The sequence below is a fragment of the Schistocerca cancellata genome, chromosome 6, assembly GCF_023864275.1.
Source record: "Schistocerca cancellata isolate TAMUIC-IGC-003103 chromosome 6, iqSchCanc2.1, whole genome shotgun sequence".
In the NCBI taxonomy this organism is placed as follows: domain Eukaryota; kingdom Metazoa; phylum Arthropoda; class Insecta; order Orthoptera; family Acrididae; genus Schistocerca; species Schistocerca cancellata.
The window spans coordinates 42,701,026-42,724,856 of NC_064631.1; the positions used below are offsets into that span (position 1 = coordinate 42,701,026).

Sequence of the window (23,831 nt, forward strand, 5' to 3'; positions counted from 1 at the left end):
CTCCATAGACAAAATGTCGTTTTTTCAACTGGATTCCGTAACTTGGTTGTTTCGGACTCCAGTTGAGTTTTGGCCGCGTTGCACTCGACTTCGTTCCTTACAAATGCTGGCGTAAGATAGTTAATAAGTTTCACTGTTTCCATTTGAAGACTCCATCGGTCTTTGTCACTTTTCATGGAAGATTATGCTTGGGGCCTGATGATAACGCTTTTTCGCTTCGTCACTGACAGCATGTTTTGAATAAAAGACGTTCGAATTACAAGGCACGTGTTACTTTCAATTTTTAATATTCAAGTAGTTTTCTGGTTTCACCCCGTGGGGAAGAATGGGCTGCCCGTTCACTGAAAGTTCACCGCAGCAGAGTTCAATCTATCATAAAGGCGAAGGGTGGCCATATCAATGAACACTGATCAGCCAGAATTTTATGACAACCTACGTAATAGCGGGTCTGTCCACCTTTGACACGGATGAGAGAGGCCATGCGTTATGGCAAGGAAGCAATGAGATATTTGTAGGTCGCTGGACGGAGTTGGCACCACATCTGCTCACACAAGTCATTTAATTCCCGTAAATTCCGAGGAGTTGGGCGATGAGGTCCGACACGACGTTGAATCAAATCTCAGATGCATTGGATCACGTTCAGATGTGGCGAGTTGAGGGGCTAGAGCACCAACTGGAACTCGCCACTCTGTTCCCCGAACCACTACATCACTGCTGGGCTTATGACATGGCGCATTATCTTATAGAAAAATGCCACTGCCGTTGGGAAACACCATCGTCATGAAGGGGTGTACGGGGTCTGCAACGACTTCTTGGCCGTAGTGGTGCCTTGCACGAAGTCTGTTGCACCCACGAATCCACACGTGAATGTTCCCCAGAGCGTAATGGAGTCAGTGCCAGCTTGTATGAAGGTATGAAGGAGCTGTTGCCCTAGAAGACAACGGATTCATGACCTCCCATCGGTGTGATGAAGAAGGTATTGGGATTCATCAGACCATGAAACGCTCTGCACTAGACCAACATCCAGGGCCGATGGTCTCGTGTCCATTTCAGTCGTAGTTGCCGATGTCGTGGTGTCAACATTGACCATGCACGGGTCGTCGTCTGCGGAGGCCTACCGTGAGGAGTGTTGGGTGCAATGTGTGTCCACGCACACTTGCACTCTGCCCAGCATTAAAGTCTGATGTTAGTGCCGCCACAGTTAAAAAAAAAATGGTTCAAATGGCTCTAAGCACTATGGGAGTTAACATCTGAGATCATCGGTCCCGTAGACTTAGAACTACTCAACCTAACTAACCTGAGGACATCTCACACATCCATTCCCGAGGCAGGATTGCAACCTGCGACAGTAGCAGAAGCGCGGTTCCGGACTGAAGCGCCTAGAACCTGTCGGTCACAGCTGCCGGCGCCCCAGTTCGCCGCCTACCATGTTTTACCAGTCTGCCCAGCCTACGACGTCTCATATCTGTAATGAGGGTTGGTCGCCCAACACCACGACGTGGTTTCACCTTGGTTTCGCCAAGTGTTGAAGACACCACAGCACTCCTCGAACATCTGACGAGTCGTGTGGTTTCAGAAATGTCCGTGCCGAGCCTTCGGGCCATCACAATCTGCCCTCGGTCAAACTCAGACAGATCGCCAGCCTTCCCCATTCTATACACGGACAGCACGATCACTAGATGCGCCGTGAGTGTTTCTAACTAGCCGTTATTCCTACCAGATGACCCTGCTGCCGCCTGGACGGGCTTATATCGGTAGTAGGTAGATACTGGCCATTAAAATTTCTACGCCACGAAGATGACGTGCTACAGATGCGAAATTTAACCGACAGGAAGAAGATTCTGTGACATGCAAATGATTAGCTTTTCAGGTGATTCACACAAGGTTGGCGCCGGTGGCGACACGTACAGCGTGCTGACATGAGGAACGTTTCCAACCGATTTGTAATACACAAACAACAGTTGACCGGTGTTACCTGGTGAAACGTTGTTGTGATGCCTCGTGTAAGGAGGAGACGAAATGCATACCATGACGTTTCCGACTTTGATAAGGGACGGATTGTAGCCTATCGCGACTGCGGCTTATCGTATCGCGACATTGCTGCTCGCGTTTGTCGAGCTCCAATGACTGTTAGCAGAATATGCAATCGGTGGGTTCAGGAGGGTAATACGGAACGCCGTGCTGGATACCAACGGCCTCGTATCACTAGCAGTCGAGATGACAGGCATCTTACCCGCATGGCCGTTACGGATCGTGCAGCCACGTCTCGATCCCTCAGTCAACAGATGGGGACGTTTGCAGCACAACAACTATCTGGACGAACGACGTTAGCAGCAGCATGGACTATCAGCTTGGAGACCATGGTTTCGGTTACGCTTCACGGTGCATCATAGACAGGAGCGCCTGCGATGGTGAACTCAACGACAAACCTGGGTGCACGAATGGCAAAACGTGATTTTTTCGGATGAATCCGGGTTCTGTTTGCAGCATCGTGATGCTCGCATCCGTGTTTGGCGACATCGCGGTGAACGCATATTGGAAGCGTGTATTCGTCATCGCCATACTGGCGTATCACGCGGCGTGATGGTATGGGGTGCCATTGGTTACACGTCTCGGTCACCTCTTGTTCGCATTGACGGCACATAGAACAGTGGACATTTCATTTCAGATGTGTTACGGCCCGTGGCTCTACCCTTCATTCGATCCCTGCGAAACCCTACATTTCAGCAGGATAATGCACGACAGCATGTTGCAGGTCCTGTACGGGCCTTTCTGAACACAGAAAATGTTCGACTGCTGCCCTGGCCAACACATTCTCCAGATCTCTCACCAATTGAAAACGTCTGGCCAATGGTGGCCGAGCAACTGGCTCGTCACAATACGCTACTCTTGATGAACTGTGGTATCGTGTTGAAGCTGCATGGGCAGCTGTACCTGTACACGCCATCCGAGCTCTGTTTGACTCAATGCCCAGTCGTATCAAGGCTGTTATTACGGCCAGAGGTGGTTGTTCTGGGTACTGATTTCTCAGGATCTATGTACCCAAATTGCGCGAAAATGTAATCACATGTCAGTTCTAGTATAATATATTTGTCCAATGAGTACCCGTTCATCATATGACTTGATTCTTGGTGTAGCAGTTTTAATGGGCAGTAGTGTAGTTCTGGCTGATAAGTGTATGTTTCTAGGTGGCTGTATACATTCGATGGGATAGTTTAGATGCAGATGTAGGTGCCCTTCGTGACCAGTACAGAGGATGATTTTTTTGGGGCGATAACAGCGCAGCTGGTGCAGTGCAGCCCCGGCAGCGGGCGGGACCGGCGGCCTGGGGTTGGCGCCCGCCGGCGGCCGGAGGAAGTGGAGGCCCGCCTGCATATCTGCGGCGCGGCTTCCGGCGGCGTCGCGGCCGGCGCGGCGGTGGCAGGCGGCCGCCAGTGGCCGCCATGCCGAGCGCCGAGTACGACGTGCAGAAGGGGGCGCCCACCCCGGCCGACACGTCCTTCCGGTCGTGCGTGCTGGCCATCCTCATCTTCATCGCGCTGAGCCTCGTCCTCGTGCTGCTCGCCGTGCTGCTGCGCTCGTCGCGCTCCTCCGAGCACAGGGCCGCGGTGGCGCCCGCGCACAGGGTACGTGTGGCCGGCGGCGCGACACGCAGTCCTCACGTTCTGATCGGCACCTCCAAAAATTCGAGCTGCGGCCGCGAAACTAGGCAGTGATGTTGACCCTTCTCTGCATTTCCACCCACCCTAGCGATACATTTTTCCCTAGCATCGTGGCTTCACAGACATATTCCTTGACTTCCGGAAAGCGTTTGACTCGGTGCCCCACTGCAAACTGAGGTACGAGCGTATGGGATTGGTTCCCTAGTACAGTAGAGCGTCGATTATCCGGAGTAATTGGGGGACTTGGGTGTTCGGAAAACTGGTTTGTTCGGATAATCGAACTGTACATGTTTATTTGCCAAAAAGAAGTACTGTACAGTAAATTTATTCATAAAAACAGGCATCTCTTTTAGTATTACAAAGTAACATACAAATTTTAAACATAGTTGCACAACAGCAACGGTTCCACGTAATAAAATTATAAACAGCTGACCAGTTGCAATGGATAAAGAAATCTTTACCTAGGTTTCAACAAATTTAAATTTGTCTTCTTCAGAAGGTCCAAATTTGGACAAATGGATCTATGCAGATATTTGTAAAAACGACGATGATACATCAGTCCATACTAATGTAAAATTGCCACCTTCTGAAGAAGACAAATTTAAATTTGTTGAAACCTAGGTAAAGATTGCTTTATCCATTGCAACTGGTCGGCTTTTTATAATTTTATTGTAACATACAAAGGCAACTTAAGTGGGAATACGTAGTTCCTTAGTTTGACTTTGAAAGAATCAGCTGCTGAAGAAACAGCCGACAGTTTTTCTCCCTCTATTGTAAGCTCACGAATGCTGTGTCTTGACTTGAAGCGTTTTAACCAGCCCGTGCTCGCTTTAAAGTTCGAAGGCCCTCCAACTTTTCCGTTGAACTGCATTGCCTTCTCACACAGAATGGGACCTCAGATAGGTTCTTCTTCCGATCTCTTTTGTGTAAACCACTTGTAAACAGCGTCATCTAGATTTGTGTTAGTGGCGAGTTTCACAGTTTTACGGCTTGTTGACCCATCAGTAGAATCGAGCATAGCTATAAAATTTGCTATGCTCGTCTTTTGTTTTTTTATATCCGTAATTGTCGACTTCCCCACCTTGTACTCATTGGATAAAATGGTTGCAGAGTTACCGTCTTATAACCTTTTAATAATCTCGTACTTGTCCCTCATAGAAAGGGCAACACTTTTACGTTTAAGCATTTTGTATCGTCAAGTTCACTTCTTCACGCAGCAGCACACAAGTGGTCGTAACAGAGAACAGAAGGTGACTGTTTGCACCGTGAGAAGCTCTTCTTGCGGGCGCGCAATCCTTCAGACTGCGTGGAGCGGCACGACTCAACTCTAAGCTGGCGCAGCTGTTGCTTTGACACTGCCGCTACTTCTACTGCCAGTGCCAAGCCGACAGAAGTGTGCTGATTGTTGAAACACAGCGACTGGCGGCTTGGCCGCTCAGCAGCGCCTTGTGAAGGCCCCATTAGAAGCAATGTTCCGCCAGCGGTGGCCCAGTGCGGCGACTACTGTGGGAAACTTGGTTTGGGAGTGAGGGGGATGATGGACGGTAGGGTGGGAGAGTAACAGGTGCGAGCGAGTGCACAGTTCGGTTAAGCGGTCGTTCGGTTGACCGACGTTCGGATAATCGACGCTCTACTGTATGTGAGTGGCTCGAAGACTTCTTGAGTAATAGAACCCAGTACGTTGTCCTCGATGGTGAGTGTTCATCGGAGGTGAGGGTATCACCTGCAGTGCCCCAGGCAAGTGTGGTAGGTCCGCTGTTGTTTTCTATCTACATTAATGATCTTTTGGATAGGGTGGATAGCAATTTGCGGCTGTTTGCTGATGATGCTGTGGTGTACGGGAAGGTGTCGTCGTTTGTAGGAGGATACAAGATGACTTGCACAGGATTTGTGACTGGCGTAAAGAATGGGAGAAAGAAGCCTGTAATGTTTGAATACTCCACTAGTAGTGTAGCGCTTGACACAGTCACGTCGATTAAATATTTGGGCCTAACATTGCAGAGCGATATGAAGTGGGACAAGCATGTAATGGCAGTTGTGGGGAAGGCGGATAGTCGTGTTCGGTTCATTGGTAGAATTTTGGGAAGATGTGGTTCATCTATGAAGGAGACCGCTTACAAAACACTAATACGACCTATTCTCGAGTACTGCTCGAGCGTTTGGGATCCCTGTCAGGTCGGATTGAGGGAGGACATTGAAGCAATTCAGAGGCAGACTGCTAGATTTGTTACTGGTAGGTTTGATCATCACGCGAGTGTTACCGAAATGCTTCAGGAACTCGGATGGGAGTCTCTGGAGGAAAGGAGGCGTTCTTTTCGTGAATCGCTACTGAGGAAATTTACAGAACCAGCATTTGAGGCTGACTGCAGTACAATTTTGCTGCCGCCAACTTACATTTCGCGGAAAGACCACAAAGATAAGATAAGAGAGATTAGGCCTCGTACAGAGGCATATAGGCAGTCATTTTTCCCTCGTTCTGTTTGGGACTGGAACAGGGAAAGCAGATGCTAGTTGTGGTACAGGGTACCCTCCGCCACGCACCGTATGGTGGATTGCGGAGTATGTATGTAGACTTTGGTTGTAGAATTCGGAATTTTGGTCATTATTCTGGAAATGTCATTTCTGGACTATGAGGGGACTGAAGCTAAATTTGACAGCACAGAGAAGCAGCATCTACATATGGCTAGTCTCCAAATCACATTTAAGTGCCTGGCAGCGGGTTCATCGAACTAGCTTCACAATAATACTCTATTATTCCACTCTCAGACTGCACGCAGAAAGAACGAACATCTATATCTTTCCGTGCGAGCTCTGATTTTACTTATTTTATTATGATGATCGTTTCTCCCTGTGAAGGTCGTCATCATTCGGAGGAGAAAGTTGGTGACCGGAATTTGGTGAGAAGACCCCGCCGCAAAAAAATGCCTTTGGTTTAATGATGTCCACCCCACACCCTGTTCCACGTCAGTGACACTTTCTCCTCTATTTCTCGATAATACAAAACGTGCTGCTCTTCTTTGAACCTCCTCGAAGTAGTCCGTTAATCACTGCGCAGCAGTACACCAAAAGAGAATGGACAAGCGTGGTGTACCCAAACTCTTCACTAGATCTTCTAAGTGCTTTGCCAATGAAACGCAGTTCCCCTTCACCACAACACTTTCAACGTGTTCTTTCCAATTTAAGTTGTTCGTAATTGTAATTCCTAGGGATTTAGTCGATTTCCAGCCTTCAGATTTGATTGTTTTATGGCGTAACGGAAGTATTACGCATTCCTTTTATCACTGATGGGAATGGCGTGACAGTTTTCATTATTTAGGATCGACTGACAATTTTCACATCATACAGACATCTAAATCGTTTTGCAATTTGTTTTGATCTGATGGCTTTACTGGACGATAAACGACAGCATCATCTGCGAACAACCTAATACGCCTGCTCATATTCTGCCCTAAATCGTTTATAAAGGTAAGGAACAGCAGAGGGCCACGTGTGACTACGGGCCGTGCAGAATGGGCTGAGTCGCTGTCGTCAACAAGAGCCTGCGACGCTTCTTCTTGACACACTCATCTCATCTCAATCTCATCAGATTCCGGTAGACAGTGTGCTCCTTTGGCGGTTTACCCCTCAAGAATATAATCTGTTTCTACCGCATTGTGGCACCGTGGCAGTCCCAAAAAAACTTGCTCTTTGATGGCTGGGCCTTGGCTTTGTTCTACAGTGGGGTATCCGCACATTTCACAGTTTCCTTTGCTCCTTTTTCTCGAGTTCATCGTGATCCGCCAAGTACTGCTCCGTGTTGATCAGGCAGCTATAGGCGTGACCTAAACGAGACAGACACTGCTGCTCCATTTCAGCCACTACCTCAGCTCGGCTTATTTCTGCGCCACAGTCATATACGTAATAATGTTTGATTCATATGTCTGCCATTTGACTGTACGACTTCTTTAATTTGTATTGTTACCGTGATTTCCCCTTAAGCCATTGTCAAGTACAACATTGTTAGGTATAATTAGACTTTCACGTAACGAAACAATATAGGGTCGCATTGTTGTCCATCTATCTATCTCTCTGTCTGTCCGACTGTTACGAACCGTTTACCTCACGAACGTGTGGTGGTATGAAATACACTCCTGGAAATTGAAATAAGAACACCGTGAATTCATTGTCCCAGGAAGGGGAAACTTTATTGACACATTCCTGGGGTCAGATACATCACATGATCACACTGACAGAACCACAGGCACATAGACACAGGCAACAGAGCATGCACAATGTCGGCACTAGTACAGTGTATATCCACCTTTCGCAGCAATGCAGGCTGCTATTCTCCCATGGAGACGATCGTAGAGATGCTGGATGTAGTCCTGTGGAACGGCTTGCCATGCCATTTCCACCTGGCGCCTCAGTTGGACCAGCGTTCGTGCTGGACGTGCAGACCGCGTGAGACGACGCTTCATCCAGTCCCAAACATGCTCAATGGGGGACAGATCCGGAGATCTTGCTGGCCAGGGTAGTTGACTTACACCTTCTAGAGCACGTTGGGTGGCACGGGATACATGCGGACGTGCATTGTCCTGTTGGAACAGCAAGTTCCCTTGCCGGTCTAGGAATGGTAGAACGATGGGTTCGATGACGGTTTGGATGTACCGTGCACTATTCAGTGTCCCCTCGACGATCACCAGTGGTGTACAGCCAGTGTAGGAGATCGCTCCCCACACCATGATGCCGGGTGTTGGCCCTGTGTGCCTCGGTCGTATGCAGTCCTGATTGTGGCGCTCACCTGCACGGCGCCAAACACGCATACGACCATCATTGGCACCAAGGCAGAAGCGACTCTCATCCCTGAAGACGACACGTCTCCATTCGTCCCTCCATTCACGCCTGTCGCGATACCACTGGAGGCGGGCTGCACGATGTTGGGGCGTGAGCGGAAGACGGCCTAACGGTGTGCGGGACCGTAGCCCAGCTTCATGGAGACGGTTGCGAATGGTCCTCGCCGATACCCCAGGAGCAACAGTGTCCCTAATTTGCTGGGAAGTGGCGGTGCGGTCCCCTACGGCACTGCGTAGGATCCTACGGTCTTGGCGTGCATCCGTGCGTCGCTGCGGTCCGGTCCCAGGTCGACGGGCACGTGCACCTTCCGCCGACCACTGGCGACAACATCGATGTACTGTGGAGACCTCACGCCCCACGTGTTGAGCAATTCGGCGGTACGTCCACCCGACCTCCCGGATGCCCACTATACGCCCTCGCTCAAAGTCCGTCAACTGCACATACGGTTCACGTCCACGCTGTCGCGGCATGCTACCAGTGTTAAAGACTGCGATGGAGCTCCGTATGCCACGGCAAACTGGCTGACACTGACGGCGGCGGTGCACAAATGCTGCGCAGCTAGCGCCATTCGACGGCCAACACCGCGGTTCCTGGTGTGTCCGCTGTGCCGTGCGTGTGATCATTGCTTGCACAGCCCTCTCGCAGTGTCCGGAGCAAGTATGGTGGGTCTGACACACCGGTGTCAATGTGTTCTTTTTTCCATTTCCAGGAGTGTATAAATTTATGTCACATTATGAGATGTACTGTCCCTTGGCGATGTAAAAAATTTAAGCTTCCAAGTCAATGGAATAAAAAGATATGGCCGTTTATGTAGCAATTTTGATACCAGAATAAATCAAAACCTATAGGGTATTTCACGTTAACCTGGAATCATGAAATTTCGCAAGATTTTACGGTACAAGTAAAGGAAAAACGTACGAAAATGGTTAGTTTGTAATTATATCAAACGAAAAAATATATTTTTATCAATGATTATCAGACTGTTTGTCCGTCTGATAAAACCGTTTTTCACAGTAACGGGAATACAGGAACGGGAAGACGTACAAAGTTTAAAATTTTGTTCATGTACTAAGGTCTATGGTCCCTTGCCGGTGCAAAAAATTTAAGATTCTAAGACAATACAATTCAAAGATGCTGCCATTTATGTGACAGTTTGATGCAAGTTCAGTGATCAAAACCTACAAGGAAGGTACTTCCTGTTAACCTAGAATCATGAAATTTGCTAACAAGGAAGATTTCACAGTAAAAGTAAAGGGAAAAAATCGGAAAACTGTTAGTTTGTAATTGTGTCACATAAAAATTATCTTTTTGCCATTAGAACTTACATTGTATTCGTCATGCATCAAAAGTATAACGCAAAAATATTACTGCATGCAGACACAAAATTTAAGTTGTAGTTATTTACTTAGTAAGTAAATAAAAAAAATATTTTCTTAAATCTTCTGTTTTTACGTGTGTAAACGAAAGTCCCCTGCTCGCTTCTTTTCGCATGTCTGGGCTAGCCCCAGGAACTGCTGTCGAGATTTTGATAGTCTTGCAATTCCCGGGACCGTTATGTTGCCAGTATGGATATCAATAACAGCCAAAATTCGTCGAGAGTCTAGAAGATTCTCAGGTTGGATGAAATATCTATATACATAATTAAGCTTATAGAGCTTTTTTTTATGGGTGCGATCAATCGTGAACCCAGAGGCTGGTGACCTTTACCAGGTTCAAACTGTCGCCGCAGATGTTGAAATCAGATCCGTGATTGATTTTCACTTTGTCCACTGTCGCCTAGATTCTGGTTTGAGCACCTTGGCCTCCACTTCTCTTCCGATCCGCGTTGTTCCGCTTCAACTCCAGAAAGCGAATTACCGCCCGAAATTCCGCTTTATCACCAACGCCATTTTGTTTTGCCTGATACAGCAGCCTGCTGTGGCCAGGATTTCAATGCGTACCAGCATTGCAGATCAGTACCTGCAAGCAAACAAAACGTTAATTGCGTAACTTAATTTTTTCGATGTAATACCTTTACGACTACACTTCGTCCGTTTGTCACTGACAAGCCATCGGCAGTGAGGCCAGGAAGTGTGCACTTCAAGTTCAGACGGACAAGGAAGTAGAAGCCCGTAAGCGTCTTGAGGAAATATCCACCTTGTCCCTCACCGCGTTCCTAAACAAACTGAGGTGCAGGTCCTGTCCTTCTCTGCAGAATTTGGCCCCATAAACACTGTACACAGTAATTTTCACTCACATCGAAATCTTTCCAGTACGTAGGCCTCTAGTATAGCGTGTATCCTAATTAATAGCGAAAACTCACGTGGGTGAAAGCATACGTAATACAAGCAAAGAGACGTTTGCCAGATGAATGGGAATGTTTGTGTAGATGTCTCCACTGATTTCAGTGTGGAATGTTGTCCTAGTTAGTGGAATAGCATTGCAAATGTAAACTTTCAGGTGAATTTTTTAACACCTCCGTTTATTTATCCCGACTTGATCTGATCGAATAGCAGTCCAATAATTATTATTATTAATGTGACAGTGTACCTAATGGGGCTGGCAATCGGAATTGATTACTACGGAAGTTGTTACTTTCCTGTTCGTCCTTCTCAATACTGTAATAATGAAATGGCTGGTAACAAGAACAACACCAACACAGTTCCACTAATTACGAACCTATATTTGTCTCAAAAAACACAAAAAGGAGGAGACAGCCACTGCCTTCGTCATACATATCTAATTACGGCTAATCTCAGCACAGGCTTCTTCATTTTCCATTATCGTCACACGCTAATCCATCACTGCATCCAACACTGCAATCCAACACTGCAATCCAAAGAGATGCCGGCGCGGTAGACGCGAAACCAAAATATCGGCACTAGAATATCACTAATCACTTTCGTAACAATACTTCTTCACTTTCCCGGTATTATTCTAGCACAAAGGGGTTAAACCGCGACGATGGCAACTCCCTTTGTCGATAAAGCCTTGTATTACAACAACTGGCCTCCACACCTCTCTACCCGCAACATGGGACTCTGGCAACTCCACACTCGCTCTCGCAACACGACACAATCGATTGTTCGCTCTATCGACCTGTGCCGAGTGCAAATCTATAGTAAGGGCCTACGGACCCCTTATAGAATCTCTCTTATTTATCTTGAATTCTCAGACTGCTATCTGAAGAGCACAGCAAAAAAACAGTCGTTCTGAACAAAGCAAAACCGTCTCTGTGCCACTGCATGACACCAACATGTCCTAAAAATTATTTTCTGTATTAGGAACCCTACTTTGAAATGATATTTTCGAAATATCAGAGAAATTAAATTCCTTTGAAACTTCAAATGACAGCTAATGAATTCTATTACAATAGCTATCTCTACCATACATTCGTCCGCTGCTTACTCTTGTCTGTCCCCTGCCCCACCTCCCACTCACTTTTTCATCCGCTTGTCACACAGTCCTCTATTGAAACTCTGCTCTTTCGTAATAGCTTCTTGTCACTGTCACTTTCAATCTTCTCGTACTTGATTATCGCTTCTCTTTCTCATGAATCGAAACACGGCTTCAAATATGCTAAACTAATATTCTTGTTATTCTAGATGTCCCATAGTATTATTAATGCCAGGTATTGTTGTTCTTGCATGTATATATATATTATTTTAACTACATATGTGTGCTGGTATTTGTTGTTGCTGGTCCTGTGCAAGATGGTGGTGGTGGTGGTTAGTGTTTAACGTCCCGTCGACAACGAGGTCATTAGAGACGGAGCTCATGCTCGGGTTAGGGAAGGATTGGGAAGGAAATCGGCCGTGCCCTTTCAAAGGAACCATCCCGGCATTTGCCTGAAGCGAGTTAGGGAAATCACGGAAAACCTAAATCAGTATGGCTGGAGACGGGATTGAACCGTCGTCCTCCCGAATGCGAGTCCAGTGTGCTAACCACTGCGCCACCTCGCTCGGTCTTGTGCAAGAGAAGACCTTAAGGGCCTAATCTGGTCAGGCTTAATGATACCAAAAGTAAAACTACTTCTTGACTTGCGTTCGACCCGGGTTAATATCAGAAACTGAAACTGAAGACTTACTATGGACCCATCGTACGTAATCTCGCCCGTATCACTACTTCTGACACTTGTTACGCAGTTAAAAAAGGAAATACTCGCCATCACCTCATTGATGGTGGCGGGCATTCAGAAAGGTAAAGAAAGTGTTAAAGAGAGCTGACTGTATGCTTACGAGCCGACACATGAAAAGGTAGTGACGCAATCTCCCGAAACTTAGGTCCCGCGTTCGAGTCCCGCCTACAGTTTGACCACGATTTTTAAGTGTGCTGATACTGTGCACGTAATCTGTGCATGTTAGACCAGAAGTCACAGTTTTATGCAAGTTCCACGTTATGCTGTTGCAGCCATTGCTACTCTAAGCTATATGTAAGTCACCTGCTCAGCTGCTGTGAAGGAAATGAAATTCTGATGTGTTCGTCTCGGTAGCTGTGCGGTCAGCGTGGCTGATTGCCAAGCGAAGAGGCCTGGGTTTGATTCCCGGCCGGATAAGAGACTTCTCCGCTAGGGGACCGGATGCTGTGTCGTCCTTATAATTAACATTCACTGGAGCGATGGCTGAATGGTCACTACCCGAAAACCAATAAAATGAAAATGGCTCTGAGCACTATGGGACTTAACTGCTGTGGTCATCAGTCCCCTAGAACTTAGAACTACTTAAACCTAACTAAGGACATCACACACATCCACGCCCGAGGCAGGATTCGAACCTGCGACCGTAGCGGTCACGCGGCTCCAGACTGTAGCGCCTAGAAACGCACGGCCACTCCGGCCGGGCACCAATAAAATGAAAAAAAAGTATTAAGTGACAGTTGAAAATTTATGCCCGGCCGAGAATCGCAACTGTATTTGCTGGCAGTCACCCTAACCACTGGGCTAACTCTGCATATCTACACGCTTAAATCGAACTGTCGCTTTCACTGCTTTTTCCACCTATCGCCTCTGAAAAACTACCAGTGGTTCTCTCATGAGGTGTGAGCGAATAGCAATACTGGGAGAATACGGTTGGTGGGATGACCGTGGCTTACCCGGCCACGAGGGAAGTATACGCAACGGACGGTTTGTACCCGTATCGCTCACTGCATCTTCACTGATTTCATTCCCACCAATCAGTTCATTTCATTTCATACATACTACTCGTGGCAGGCATGAGCGTCCACAGACATTTTGCAAGAGAGGGGAAGATCCTGAAATAGGTATTTTCTATATGAGAAAACTCGAGAAATTCCTGTTGATTGTTAAGAAAATAACTAGCAAAAATATCACTAACTAATACCCCCGGACTGAAGAAACAAGAGGTGAACTTTAAAACGATTTTTCGACTTACGCCTTCTCTAGCACTGTTTGCTCACAAAACTTTACATTTGATCATGTTAATAGATTTTACTGCATTATTTGCATTCCTTCTACCTTTCAAAGTTGTAGGACCTAATTAAGATTAATGACATGTATTTGGAAAGTCACACTTTTAAGTTGTTTGGGTAAAAAGTAACCCAGGCCAACATTGAAGAAAATGAATGTGGGAAATCTCCCAAAACAAATTTACCGTTACAACCTAGGATCAAGTCAAGATGAGCATTAGCCCCTCCCCCCCCCCTCCACCTCGCCCCCCCCCCCCCGCAGTTCGACAATTACAAAATATTGCTGAATTCCTAATTCATGAATGTGTACCACCCCTTGAAGTCCTAGAAGACTCCATTTCTTGAAATGGAGATCTTGTCGACATTCATGTATTCGTGCCCTTATTATCGCTCTGCTACTGAAATACTGAATGTGATCTCAGCAAGCCGTGATGATGGGTCTTCTTTGACTACAGACGAATGGTAAGTTAGTGGTGCAGATAAGTGGTGCATCAGGAGGAAGATGGGTCCTTGTGAGTACTGGGGGCGGATGATGATCGGACATACTGCAGCAATTTTAATTTTATACTGGTAATAGGCGCCTCAATTCGCGCTCCATCGTGTTGGAATGGTTCCTTTCCGGAGCTCGATAAGAACTATACGAGGACGGGACAGAAGTTAGTTTGGGAACTGTACTTTGGCAATGTTTTATAAATCATCACATCCACCTTCAAAGCTGGACTGTGGCGAAATCAGCACCCCGCCGAAGAAAAGGCATAATTTACTGTGAACAGTCAGTGTTAGACTTCTGTGCCCTATCCCTCCGAAAACGTAAAATTTCCGTTGATGATGGTATCGCCGATGTGTTATTCGCGATGAAACCCTCAACACCGAGAAAGTGTATGTTTTGCTAATGAGTGAAAGTATGTTTGCTAATATGTTCTGTATTAACTTACCAACCAACGTTTTATGTATTGAGAACCATATTATAACATACACTATAGGAGAATCCAGCAGGCATTGCAAGATCAAACATTCAATCGTGCATGTAAAACACCCAGTGAAAAATAATGTGTGTGCAGATAATCAATCTTGGCTACATGTATGATGAAAAATAATGTTTATTTATGAACTAATTTCCACTGCTCCAGTCACCTTTCGTTAATATTTATTAAAGCGAGGTGTTACGACAGCATGCTGCCATCATCAAATGCAACACAGCAAGAGATTTATATGTTTAACTGAACGTTAGCCTCCTTACCTCACTTGACATATTGAACTTCAATTTATCAATGTTTTATAGAAGTATTTGAAATTGATGAGATAATTCATGAGATAATTTCAAATATTTCTATACAACATTGATAAATTTAATTTCAACAGGCCAAGTAAGGCAAGGAGGCTAATATGCAGCTAAACATACAACTCACTCTAATGCACCTTATGATGATGGGACGTTGTCAAAACACGTCATGCTAATAAATATTACTCGAAAGTGGATAAAGCAGTAAAAATTAATTCATACATTTACATTACAGTCAGAGACATCAAATATTTTGGTATATCATGAATTTTTTTTAAAAAAAAGCTACTATTTTAAAATTGCAGTTGAATGGTATGTGTTCATTTGTGTCATACAGTTGAGTGGTTTTGAATCGGATAGCACACTGATTGTTATTCAGATGGAATTTCTCTGTGTTGCCACTTGTCATAACACTGCAGGTATTATATTGATACACAGGGTGTATCACAGTTAATAGCAAAAACTGAGGATGAGGGTACACAATAGAAGAAGTTACTTATTTCTAAGTACATTTTTAAAAATTATTTCTATTTCAAAACCTTAAAACCGAAATTTTCAAAAGTACATAGCAAATGTTCCTTGGTATGGCCAGTTCTAGTACAAATCTTAAGATGATGTGTAAGTAATCTTTATAAGGAGTACGAGGTCTTATAGTCAAAGAGTGCATTTTGTGAGCTTGGGATAAGGGTTTCCTAACATTGGGTTTGAAAGAAGAACCGAAAATTTGGTACAAAGAAACGATACACACTTGTATTACACAATTATTTTAGAAGTTATTACAACCAATGGAAAATGAATTTGATTATTTTTTAAATTTGAAAACAGTTTCTACATGTAAAAAATTGTTTTTTCATAGCACAGTAATGTTGTTTTTTGTAGCTGTGTTGTCATGCACTTTACATTTTAAGCCCTTTTGGAACATAAATAATTCATTACAACCATCTTCTTCGTACCCAGCACACAGTTAATGTGACTAGTAGAAGGTCTTAGTGCGCTCCATCTTTAGACATGTCTGTTCACCATACTTGACTGAAGTAAATACGTTCCCCATCTCTTTGATTTTCTGATGACGAATCATACAACACACGCTCTTCAAGGCTAGAATCAGATTCACCAGCATTATCTTTCAGTCATTGAGACCTTGTCATAGTTTTACTTTTCTGGTGTTTGCTTCTTTATGGCAGACATATCTCTTTATGTGATTTGCTAGATGAAGTAACAGCACCATCAAGCAAAAATATTTTCTTTTCTGTAGCCAAGTTTCTAGTTTTGATTTTGGAAGTGATTACTCCAACGTTTCTTCGTATGGTGATGGTGTTACCACAGTTGCTTTATCTGCTCTTGTTTCTGCTTTCAGTGGTAGAAACAATGGAGACGGACTTGTAGCAAAAGAAGAAACTATTTCAACCTCATTTTCATGATGCTGATTTCTCGCTTGATGGATTGCGTAATTTTCAGGTGCTGGTTCATCACTAGACTTGTCAGTCGTTTCTAGAGGACGGAAGTCAACTGGTAAATAAACTAATGGCATTCTCAAAATTTAGCAAACTATTAGTACCCTATTATAGGAATTAGTATCTATCAGGTTTTATGCTTATCTAACCTACAAGTGAATTGCTGCATTAACGTTTGTCTAGTTCAATATAAAACAGAAGACTTTAAACTACATTATAAAATATCGATTTTAAAATTATCTCTTACCTTTACTGAGTTAAGTCTGCGCAAGGAATGAGTTAAAAACTTATTTAGCTTGAAAGTGAGAAATGTTTCACCACACGTTGCAAGATTATTTGAGTGTCAGCAGACGCAAAATGACAGGTTCCTGCATTCTCAGAAACTAACTGATGGAAGCGGTTGCAGAGTGCAGCACCAAGCTGATGCAGGGCCGGTTCGATGGATTTTGCCGCCCCATGCGAAAATTTCATGCCCCCCCCCCTTCCCCATTTTTCGAAATAGTCAATTTTTTCACAATATAATTCATACATGACGCCTTAAATCACATTGATTCGTCTCTTTGTTGTGAATATGCCTTTAAGATAAAAGCAGCAGTAAGTGACATGTTTACAGTGCAATACATTTTACCCATAATTCCAAAATTAATAGATCAACCCAGATTAATCTATGTCATTGGCAGAGCATAAAACAAAAATCTGTTCACTTTTTCTAGTTCCTTGAGCAGAGGATGAGCGTCTTACCGATTAACTGTTGTGTAAATCATAGATTCCTGAAAGCACTTAGTACAGAGACGTTTATCTACATATGCGGCACATATTCGTCACAGCACATAATTAAGACAAAGAAACAGAAACACGTCTCTTCACTGCGCACTGAACTAAGGCCGGGACATCGAAAGATAAATATTTATATTCGATATAATCTACTGTTGTTATCGTCAATATCGGTACCAACGATTAATCGATTTAGAAGTATCGATTTATTTCGCGTTAGACAAAACAAATGTAGGCACACCCTACAATAAATCTACACTATCCATATGAGTGATAAAGTGTGACATACATAAATCAATCAAACCTAAAATTAATAAGAAACATGTGTGAAACACTTGCCTTACGTCACAGATATTTTTCTTGCTTTGGCACCAGCGAACTCCTGTATGACTTCGTTCAAATCCAAAGCTTCCACTAGCCCGTGTTCAATCGGTACCGTTGCCACCCCACTCAGTCATGCCTGGCCCATTGTTGATCTCAGGTGTGTTTTTACCAGTTTAAGCTTAAAAAAACTCCGTTCTCCACTTGCCACTATCACCGGTTGCTTCAGAAAAATTCGTAATGCTACACTTACGTTGGGCGCAAAGCCATACTCTTGTATGAGTTTCAGTGTTTCAATTGGCGCTCTATCAGGCTTCATCAACGTTGACACTACTTTCAGTTTGTCTTCAAAATCGACGAGACTGGTGTCCTTAGCTGTCCACGACTAAAACTGTCGCACAGCTTGGAACACTTTTCACTTAGAACGTCAGATGAGGTGTCCTTAATTTTACTAATGCCGTACAAAAAATTCTAAAAGCTCACTATGACTTATGAGCCGTTGAGATCTCTCACTGAGAGCGCATATTATAACATACAGTACTTTAAAATAAAAATCTACTTTGTACTGCAATTCTGGATCTTCAATTTTCTCATATTCTCCCTCAAACTGGAATTGTTTCTTTTCCCTTCTTTTTTGTATCTGCGCTGCATCACCTACGACTCGATTTTCGGGTCGGGTTACCAATTCCTTAGCGTGAAGCAGATAATTTTGGAATCCTTCCTTCAGTTTGAGAAATGCTCTGTTATCTTTTTGAGTAAGTCAACAGCTTTCTATATAGCTGTGGTAATATTTTGTGGGTGTTTGCTGACAACATTGACATGGAGTAATACGTCATACCATATTACCACTGAACAAAGGAACGTAAAATCACGAATAAGGTTTGCCAGACTGTAAGTCTCACGTGCAACCATTCTGTATGTATTTTCGTCTTCACTTATTTCAACTAGGGCATCATAGACCTCCCCTATACCATAGTTGAGAGGAGCGACGGCATCGATCCTACTTTCCTATCTTGTCGTACTTAGTTAGGGTAGACATATGATCATTCAGGACTGCCCAGCGTCAGGTAGACGAAGAAAAGAAATCATAAATTTTTCTCACCAAACAAAAGATCGAAACTTCACATTCTGATGCCTTTACAGCATCATTCACAACTAAACTTAAGTAATAATTACTGCAGAGAACATAAGATGCCTTAGGATTTATATCTAAAATCCTTTTTGCATTCCTATGTTCTTGCCTTTCATGTTAGAACCGTTATCATAGCCCTGACCCCTCATGTCCTCCGAGGGATTTTCATTTCTTCTAATTGTTTTAAGACTACCTCTGTCAACCGCACACCAGGCGTATTTCTTATATGTACAAATCCAAGAAAATGTTCACTAGTGTTTACATGACACATGTTAAGATCACTAGAAGTGACATTAACGAAACGCACTATCGTTGTCATTTTCTCAACACCAGAAATATCTGGTGTACAGTCCAAAATTAAACTATAATATTTAGCAGATCTCAATAAAGACAATATTTTGGTTTTAATTTTTTGATGGAGAATGTGAATTATTTCATTTTGTATGTTTTTACCCTGATAATGACGAGACTTATTTTCACCACGTGTTGTTCTCCTTATGTGTTCGCCGAGAACTGAATCAAATTCGATGAATTTTAAGAAATTGCTATTGTTGTGAATAAACAGTTTCTCTGAAGTTCGTCTTAAGGGAAGACACTGTCTAGCCAAAACCTGGATAATTGCTATTTCCAATATCGGGTTTCTGCATTTAATGTCTGCAGGGTTCCTGCATCGATAGCATTGCCAGATTTCAGTCCTCTGGCGAGCCCCGTCCACTTTTGGTGCGATTGTAATTGCACTTATGACCTGCCGTGGCTAGTTAATGTCTCAGAAACGTACCGCCAGTTATTATAACAACCTGAAGTCAATAATATTTTAATATTTGAAAAGAGATTACAGCTGTAATCTCTTTTGCACTTTTTGAATAAACTAGCCATTTCCTCTGAACAATTTCAGCACTTCACAAAGTGTAACTGTAATTTTTAGAGGTAAAGCGACGATTAGAGTCATCCTTACAGTAGCTTTCAAATTCCGCCATCTGTTCTGTAGGCTCTCTTTTGACAAACACTGTACTATCTATTTTGTCGGGCCATTTTGAGGGACTCGAATCAACTACATCACAGACAGTTTGAGTCTCAGATGACCACTTGCTAGAATCTGCGAGAACAGTTTCACATTCATCAGAGAGCTTGCATAAAATGTCATGTTTACCCTGCGACGTTGAAGGTACATCGTCATCTACCGAAGCCTATCCCTGATTTACGTCTATATCTTCTTTAGGTTGGAAAAATTTATCTAACGAAAATTTCAATTTGATGTCTACGTTTTGTCTTCCGCTCGTCTTTTCGTATACTGGCGCTTCCTGCCGTCAAACATTGCAACAGTTTATAACATTGACAATAATTTATGGCCTAATGAAAACACGTCACGTCACAGGGAGAAAGCATTTCCACACAAAACTAATAATAAGTTGGCACTGCCAGCTGAATGTACAATTAACAACCTTTAAAACAATCTTTATTGTATTTATTGAACAGCCTCCAAAAGGGAAGATGCGGCCGGTGATAGAACTGTCTTTACCTACACCGCTATTGTTCGAAATTAATACACGAAAGTAAATTGTGTCTGGTAAATAAAATATGTTTCTGATAAGTGCACCACATAGAAGCCTATATTAGCGCCATAATCCACAGTTCGACCACCATATCAAACACTTAACTCGCTACTTAGCTGTTAACAAACAAGGAAAACGACCATTGTTGCTATATAATGAAACTGCCAACTGAGAGCGGCGTATTCACAGTGCACAACTGTTAACTCCCAAAAATATTTGCCACGTAAAGTCGAAACATCCCTGAGACTCAGTATTCATTACATAAAACACCTAAAATAATCCATATTTTGCTGTTGATTTTACTTACTTATTTGCAAATTATTCAACATTTCAAACTAATTTCAGCTTTTTATGGAGCATTAGAAGTTTTAATGCTAATGTCAAACAAACGTATCATTTTGATTGAATTGTGTGTAATACAAGATCTGCATTTTGTTGCAGAGAAATATGAACCATCAAAACCGTCTTAATTATTTCAGTGCACAACCTGCTTCACAGCTTTTTACAATTTTTTTTAGAATAATGTAAATCGGAAACATCCGATAAATACCAGCATTTGAAATTCTTATGCATAAGCCTACTACATATTAAAGAGAATGAGAGAAGCCATATTTTGAAACACCTTCGTTATCGTACTGTTGAAAATGAAGAACTCCACAGTGAACGTATAATTGTGTTTATGATTGTTCCATGTGATAAACAGACTGGTGGAAGTCTGTGGAAGTTTCGTACAAGTACTGTTAAGTAACTAAATAGTAGCCAAATACTCAAAACTTGAAGTTCGTTTTCTAATTCACGAGCATTGGCGCCATCCGGCTGCCACCTATTTCACGATACCATTATGGGACTGAGACAACACCCAGTGGTGTTCTACGTGTGACGAATGAAACGTCTTTTTGAGCATGAGTAATAGAATATAATATGATTATACACGCATTTTTATTTTATGTACGCATAAAACTATTGTCTATATCAATGTGTTCGGCAATAAATATTTCCAATTTTTTGTGAGAGTCAACGTTTCTATCGTAAATCGGAGCATACTGTTTCTGTACCGTAGATAATTTTAAGTAAAACCCTTGACTTTATGAATAAGTGGGCGATGCCACGGTTCGTTCCCCCTTCCTCGAGCCGGCCATTACCTGATGAAGTACAACGCTACCAGAAAATACGCAACCATGCGGAATTCGGGCGTTTATCCTAATGGGATACGCCAGATCGCTAGCACACGCTGGTGTAAAAGCGTATTGTTTGAGATTTCACCGCGTTACCAAATACTGATAACCACAGAAGCCAATAGTTACTTTCAGTAGTTTGGTAATCTTTTCATCCCTTTCATATCAGAATTCAAATAACCTAAATCAAAAATGCAGCTGCCATCTGCTACATTGACGATGATGTTTTTCTAAAAGCATTTCGTAGACACTAAGCACAATTCTCACTCCTTTTCCACCCTTTCCCGCGACTATATTTCACTAAGACTCGTGAAGCAGTTTCACAAGACCACATGAGCGTTACTGTCCGGTGAAAGATAGAATGTTCAATTGGATTTGAAACAAGAAATGTACGCGTTAAACATTTAACACGGCGACTGGAAAAAAACAGTGAGGAATTGAATGGTTTTGCATGCCTCATTGTGTCGTTCACGCTAGTGTAATAAAGAAATAACACAGAGATAAATAAGTAGGGACTGTTTCCTGACGCGGCACATCTGATGTGGGTGCACTGCGCTCGACTTCCAATCGTTGAGCGTGCTGAGAAAGCATTTGTGTACATTAGGGTTGAACTTATATGATGAACAGAGTATAGTATTTTCCCATCTTGTGTAATGGTTCAAATGGCTCTGAGCACTATGGGACTCAACTGCTGAGGTCATTAGTCCCCTAGAACTTAGAACTAGTTAAACCTAACTAACCTAAGGATATCACACACATCCATGCCCTAGGCAGGTTTCGAACCTGCGACCGTAGCGGTCTCGCGGTTCCAGACTGCAGCGCCAGAATCGCGCGGCCACTTCGGCCGGCCATCTTGTGTAACTTACTTGCGAAAGCAGTAGCAAATCTCTTGTTTTCACATGTTTCTTCATCAGCGTTCCGTGATTTATGTTTGTTGTGGCTTGTTCCATGATCAGGAAGTATTGAATTTGATGGTCTGCAGAACAAGATAACATAAAAAAGTACTTAGGTTGGCAAATGTAGCATCTCTTAGGTGCAAAGTAACTTCAGATAAGAGACTGTAACAATGAACAAATACACAATTAAGTAAACTACATCTTAGAAATATTTAAGCATATATAGTCGAGTAAAAATGCATAATTCGGTTCTGTTGACCAAAACGATTTATGTCTCATTACGGCTTCCGAAAATAAGGCTATACTTCGAACTGTCTACTGCCACATACCGAACAATCGATCAATATAGGCTAAAATTGTGGAACGTGTCACTTTACAACGACCCTAGTATCTATCACATAGACATGTTCGTCATGTTATACACAATAATTCTTCATATTAGGGTCAGTAACCCGCAGTTCGTGAAACCATTTCGTGTGGTACGTAGATCCGTCGTGGTTTAGACGTAGTATATAGAACAACACTAGCATTCATTTTATGTATTCTTCGTACAAGAAATTACTCTTCAAAAGAACCAGGAGCAAATAGTTGCAACATAATGTTTCAATTTTCGGCTAGGTCGATCATAGGTTCTCTTGTCACGACGATGATGTTCTGTAGAGGTATCTGCATGGCTCATCGAAAAATCTGCCGTTACTAAAATCTGTAGCATGGCACAAAACTATTGACTGAGTAGGTCACGTATATAACTGTTCACGTCTGGCAGCGTATCTGTTCCTTTTAATCGGACGACTGAATTTCGATTTGAGGGAACAGTATAGGAGACGCATTAACTTCGTTCACTTAACATCCAAATTTCAAATAAGTAAAATCTAACTCTCTAAAACATGAGCTATGCGTCGTGATTCGTAAATACACTCCTGGAAATGGAAAAAAGAACACATTGACACCGGTGTGTCAGACCCACCATACTTGCTCCGGACACTGCGAGAGGGCTGTACAAGCAATGATCACACGCACGGCACAGCGGACACACCAGGAACCGCGGTGTTGGCCGTCGAATGGCGCTAGCTGCGCAGCATTTGTGCACCGCCGCAGTCAGTGTCAGCCAGTTTGCCGTGGCATACGGAACTCCATCGCAGTCTTTAACACTGGTAGCATGCCGCGACAGCGTGGACGTGAACCGTATGTGCAGTTGACGGACTTTGAGCGAGGGCGTATAGTGGGCATGCGGGAGGCCGGGTGGACGTACCGCCGAATTGCTCAACACGTGGTGCGTGAGGTCTCCACAGTACATCGATGTTGTCGCCAGTGGTCGGCGGAAGGTGCACGTGCCCGTCGACCTG

General features: G+C 43.6%; 1 protein-coding gene across 1 annotated transcript in view; it reads left to right on the forward strand.

Moving 5' to 3' along the window:
• Positions 1-3,443: 3,443 nt before the first annotated feature.
• LOC126191206 (uncharacterized) overlaps positions 3,444-23,831 on the forward strand; it is a 307,035-nt gene continuing 286,647 nt past the window's right edge. Inside the window, exon 1 of the mRNA XM_049932000.1 lies at positions 3,444-3,626. Coding sequence (XP_049787957.1) covers positions 3,444-3,626 — 183 coding nt within the window. The remainder of the gene's footprint in view (positions 3,627-23,831) is intronic.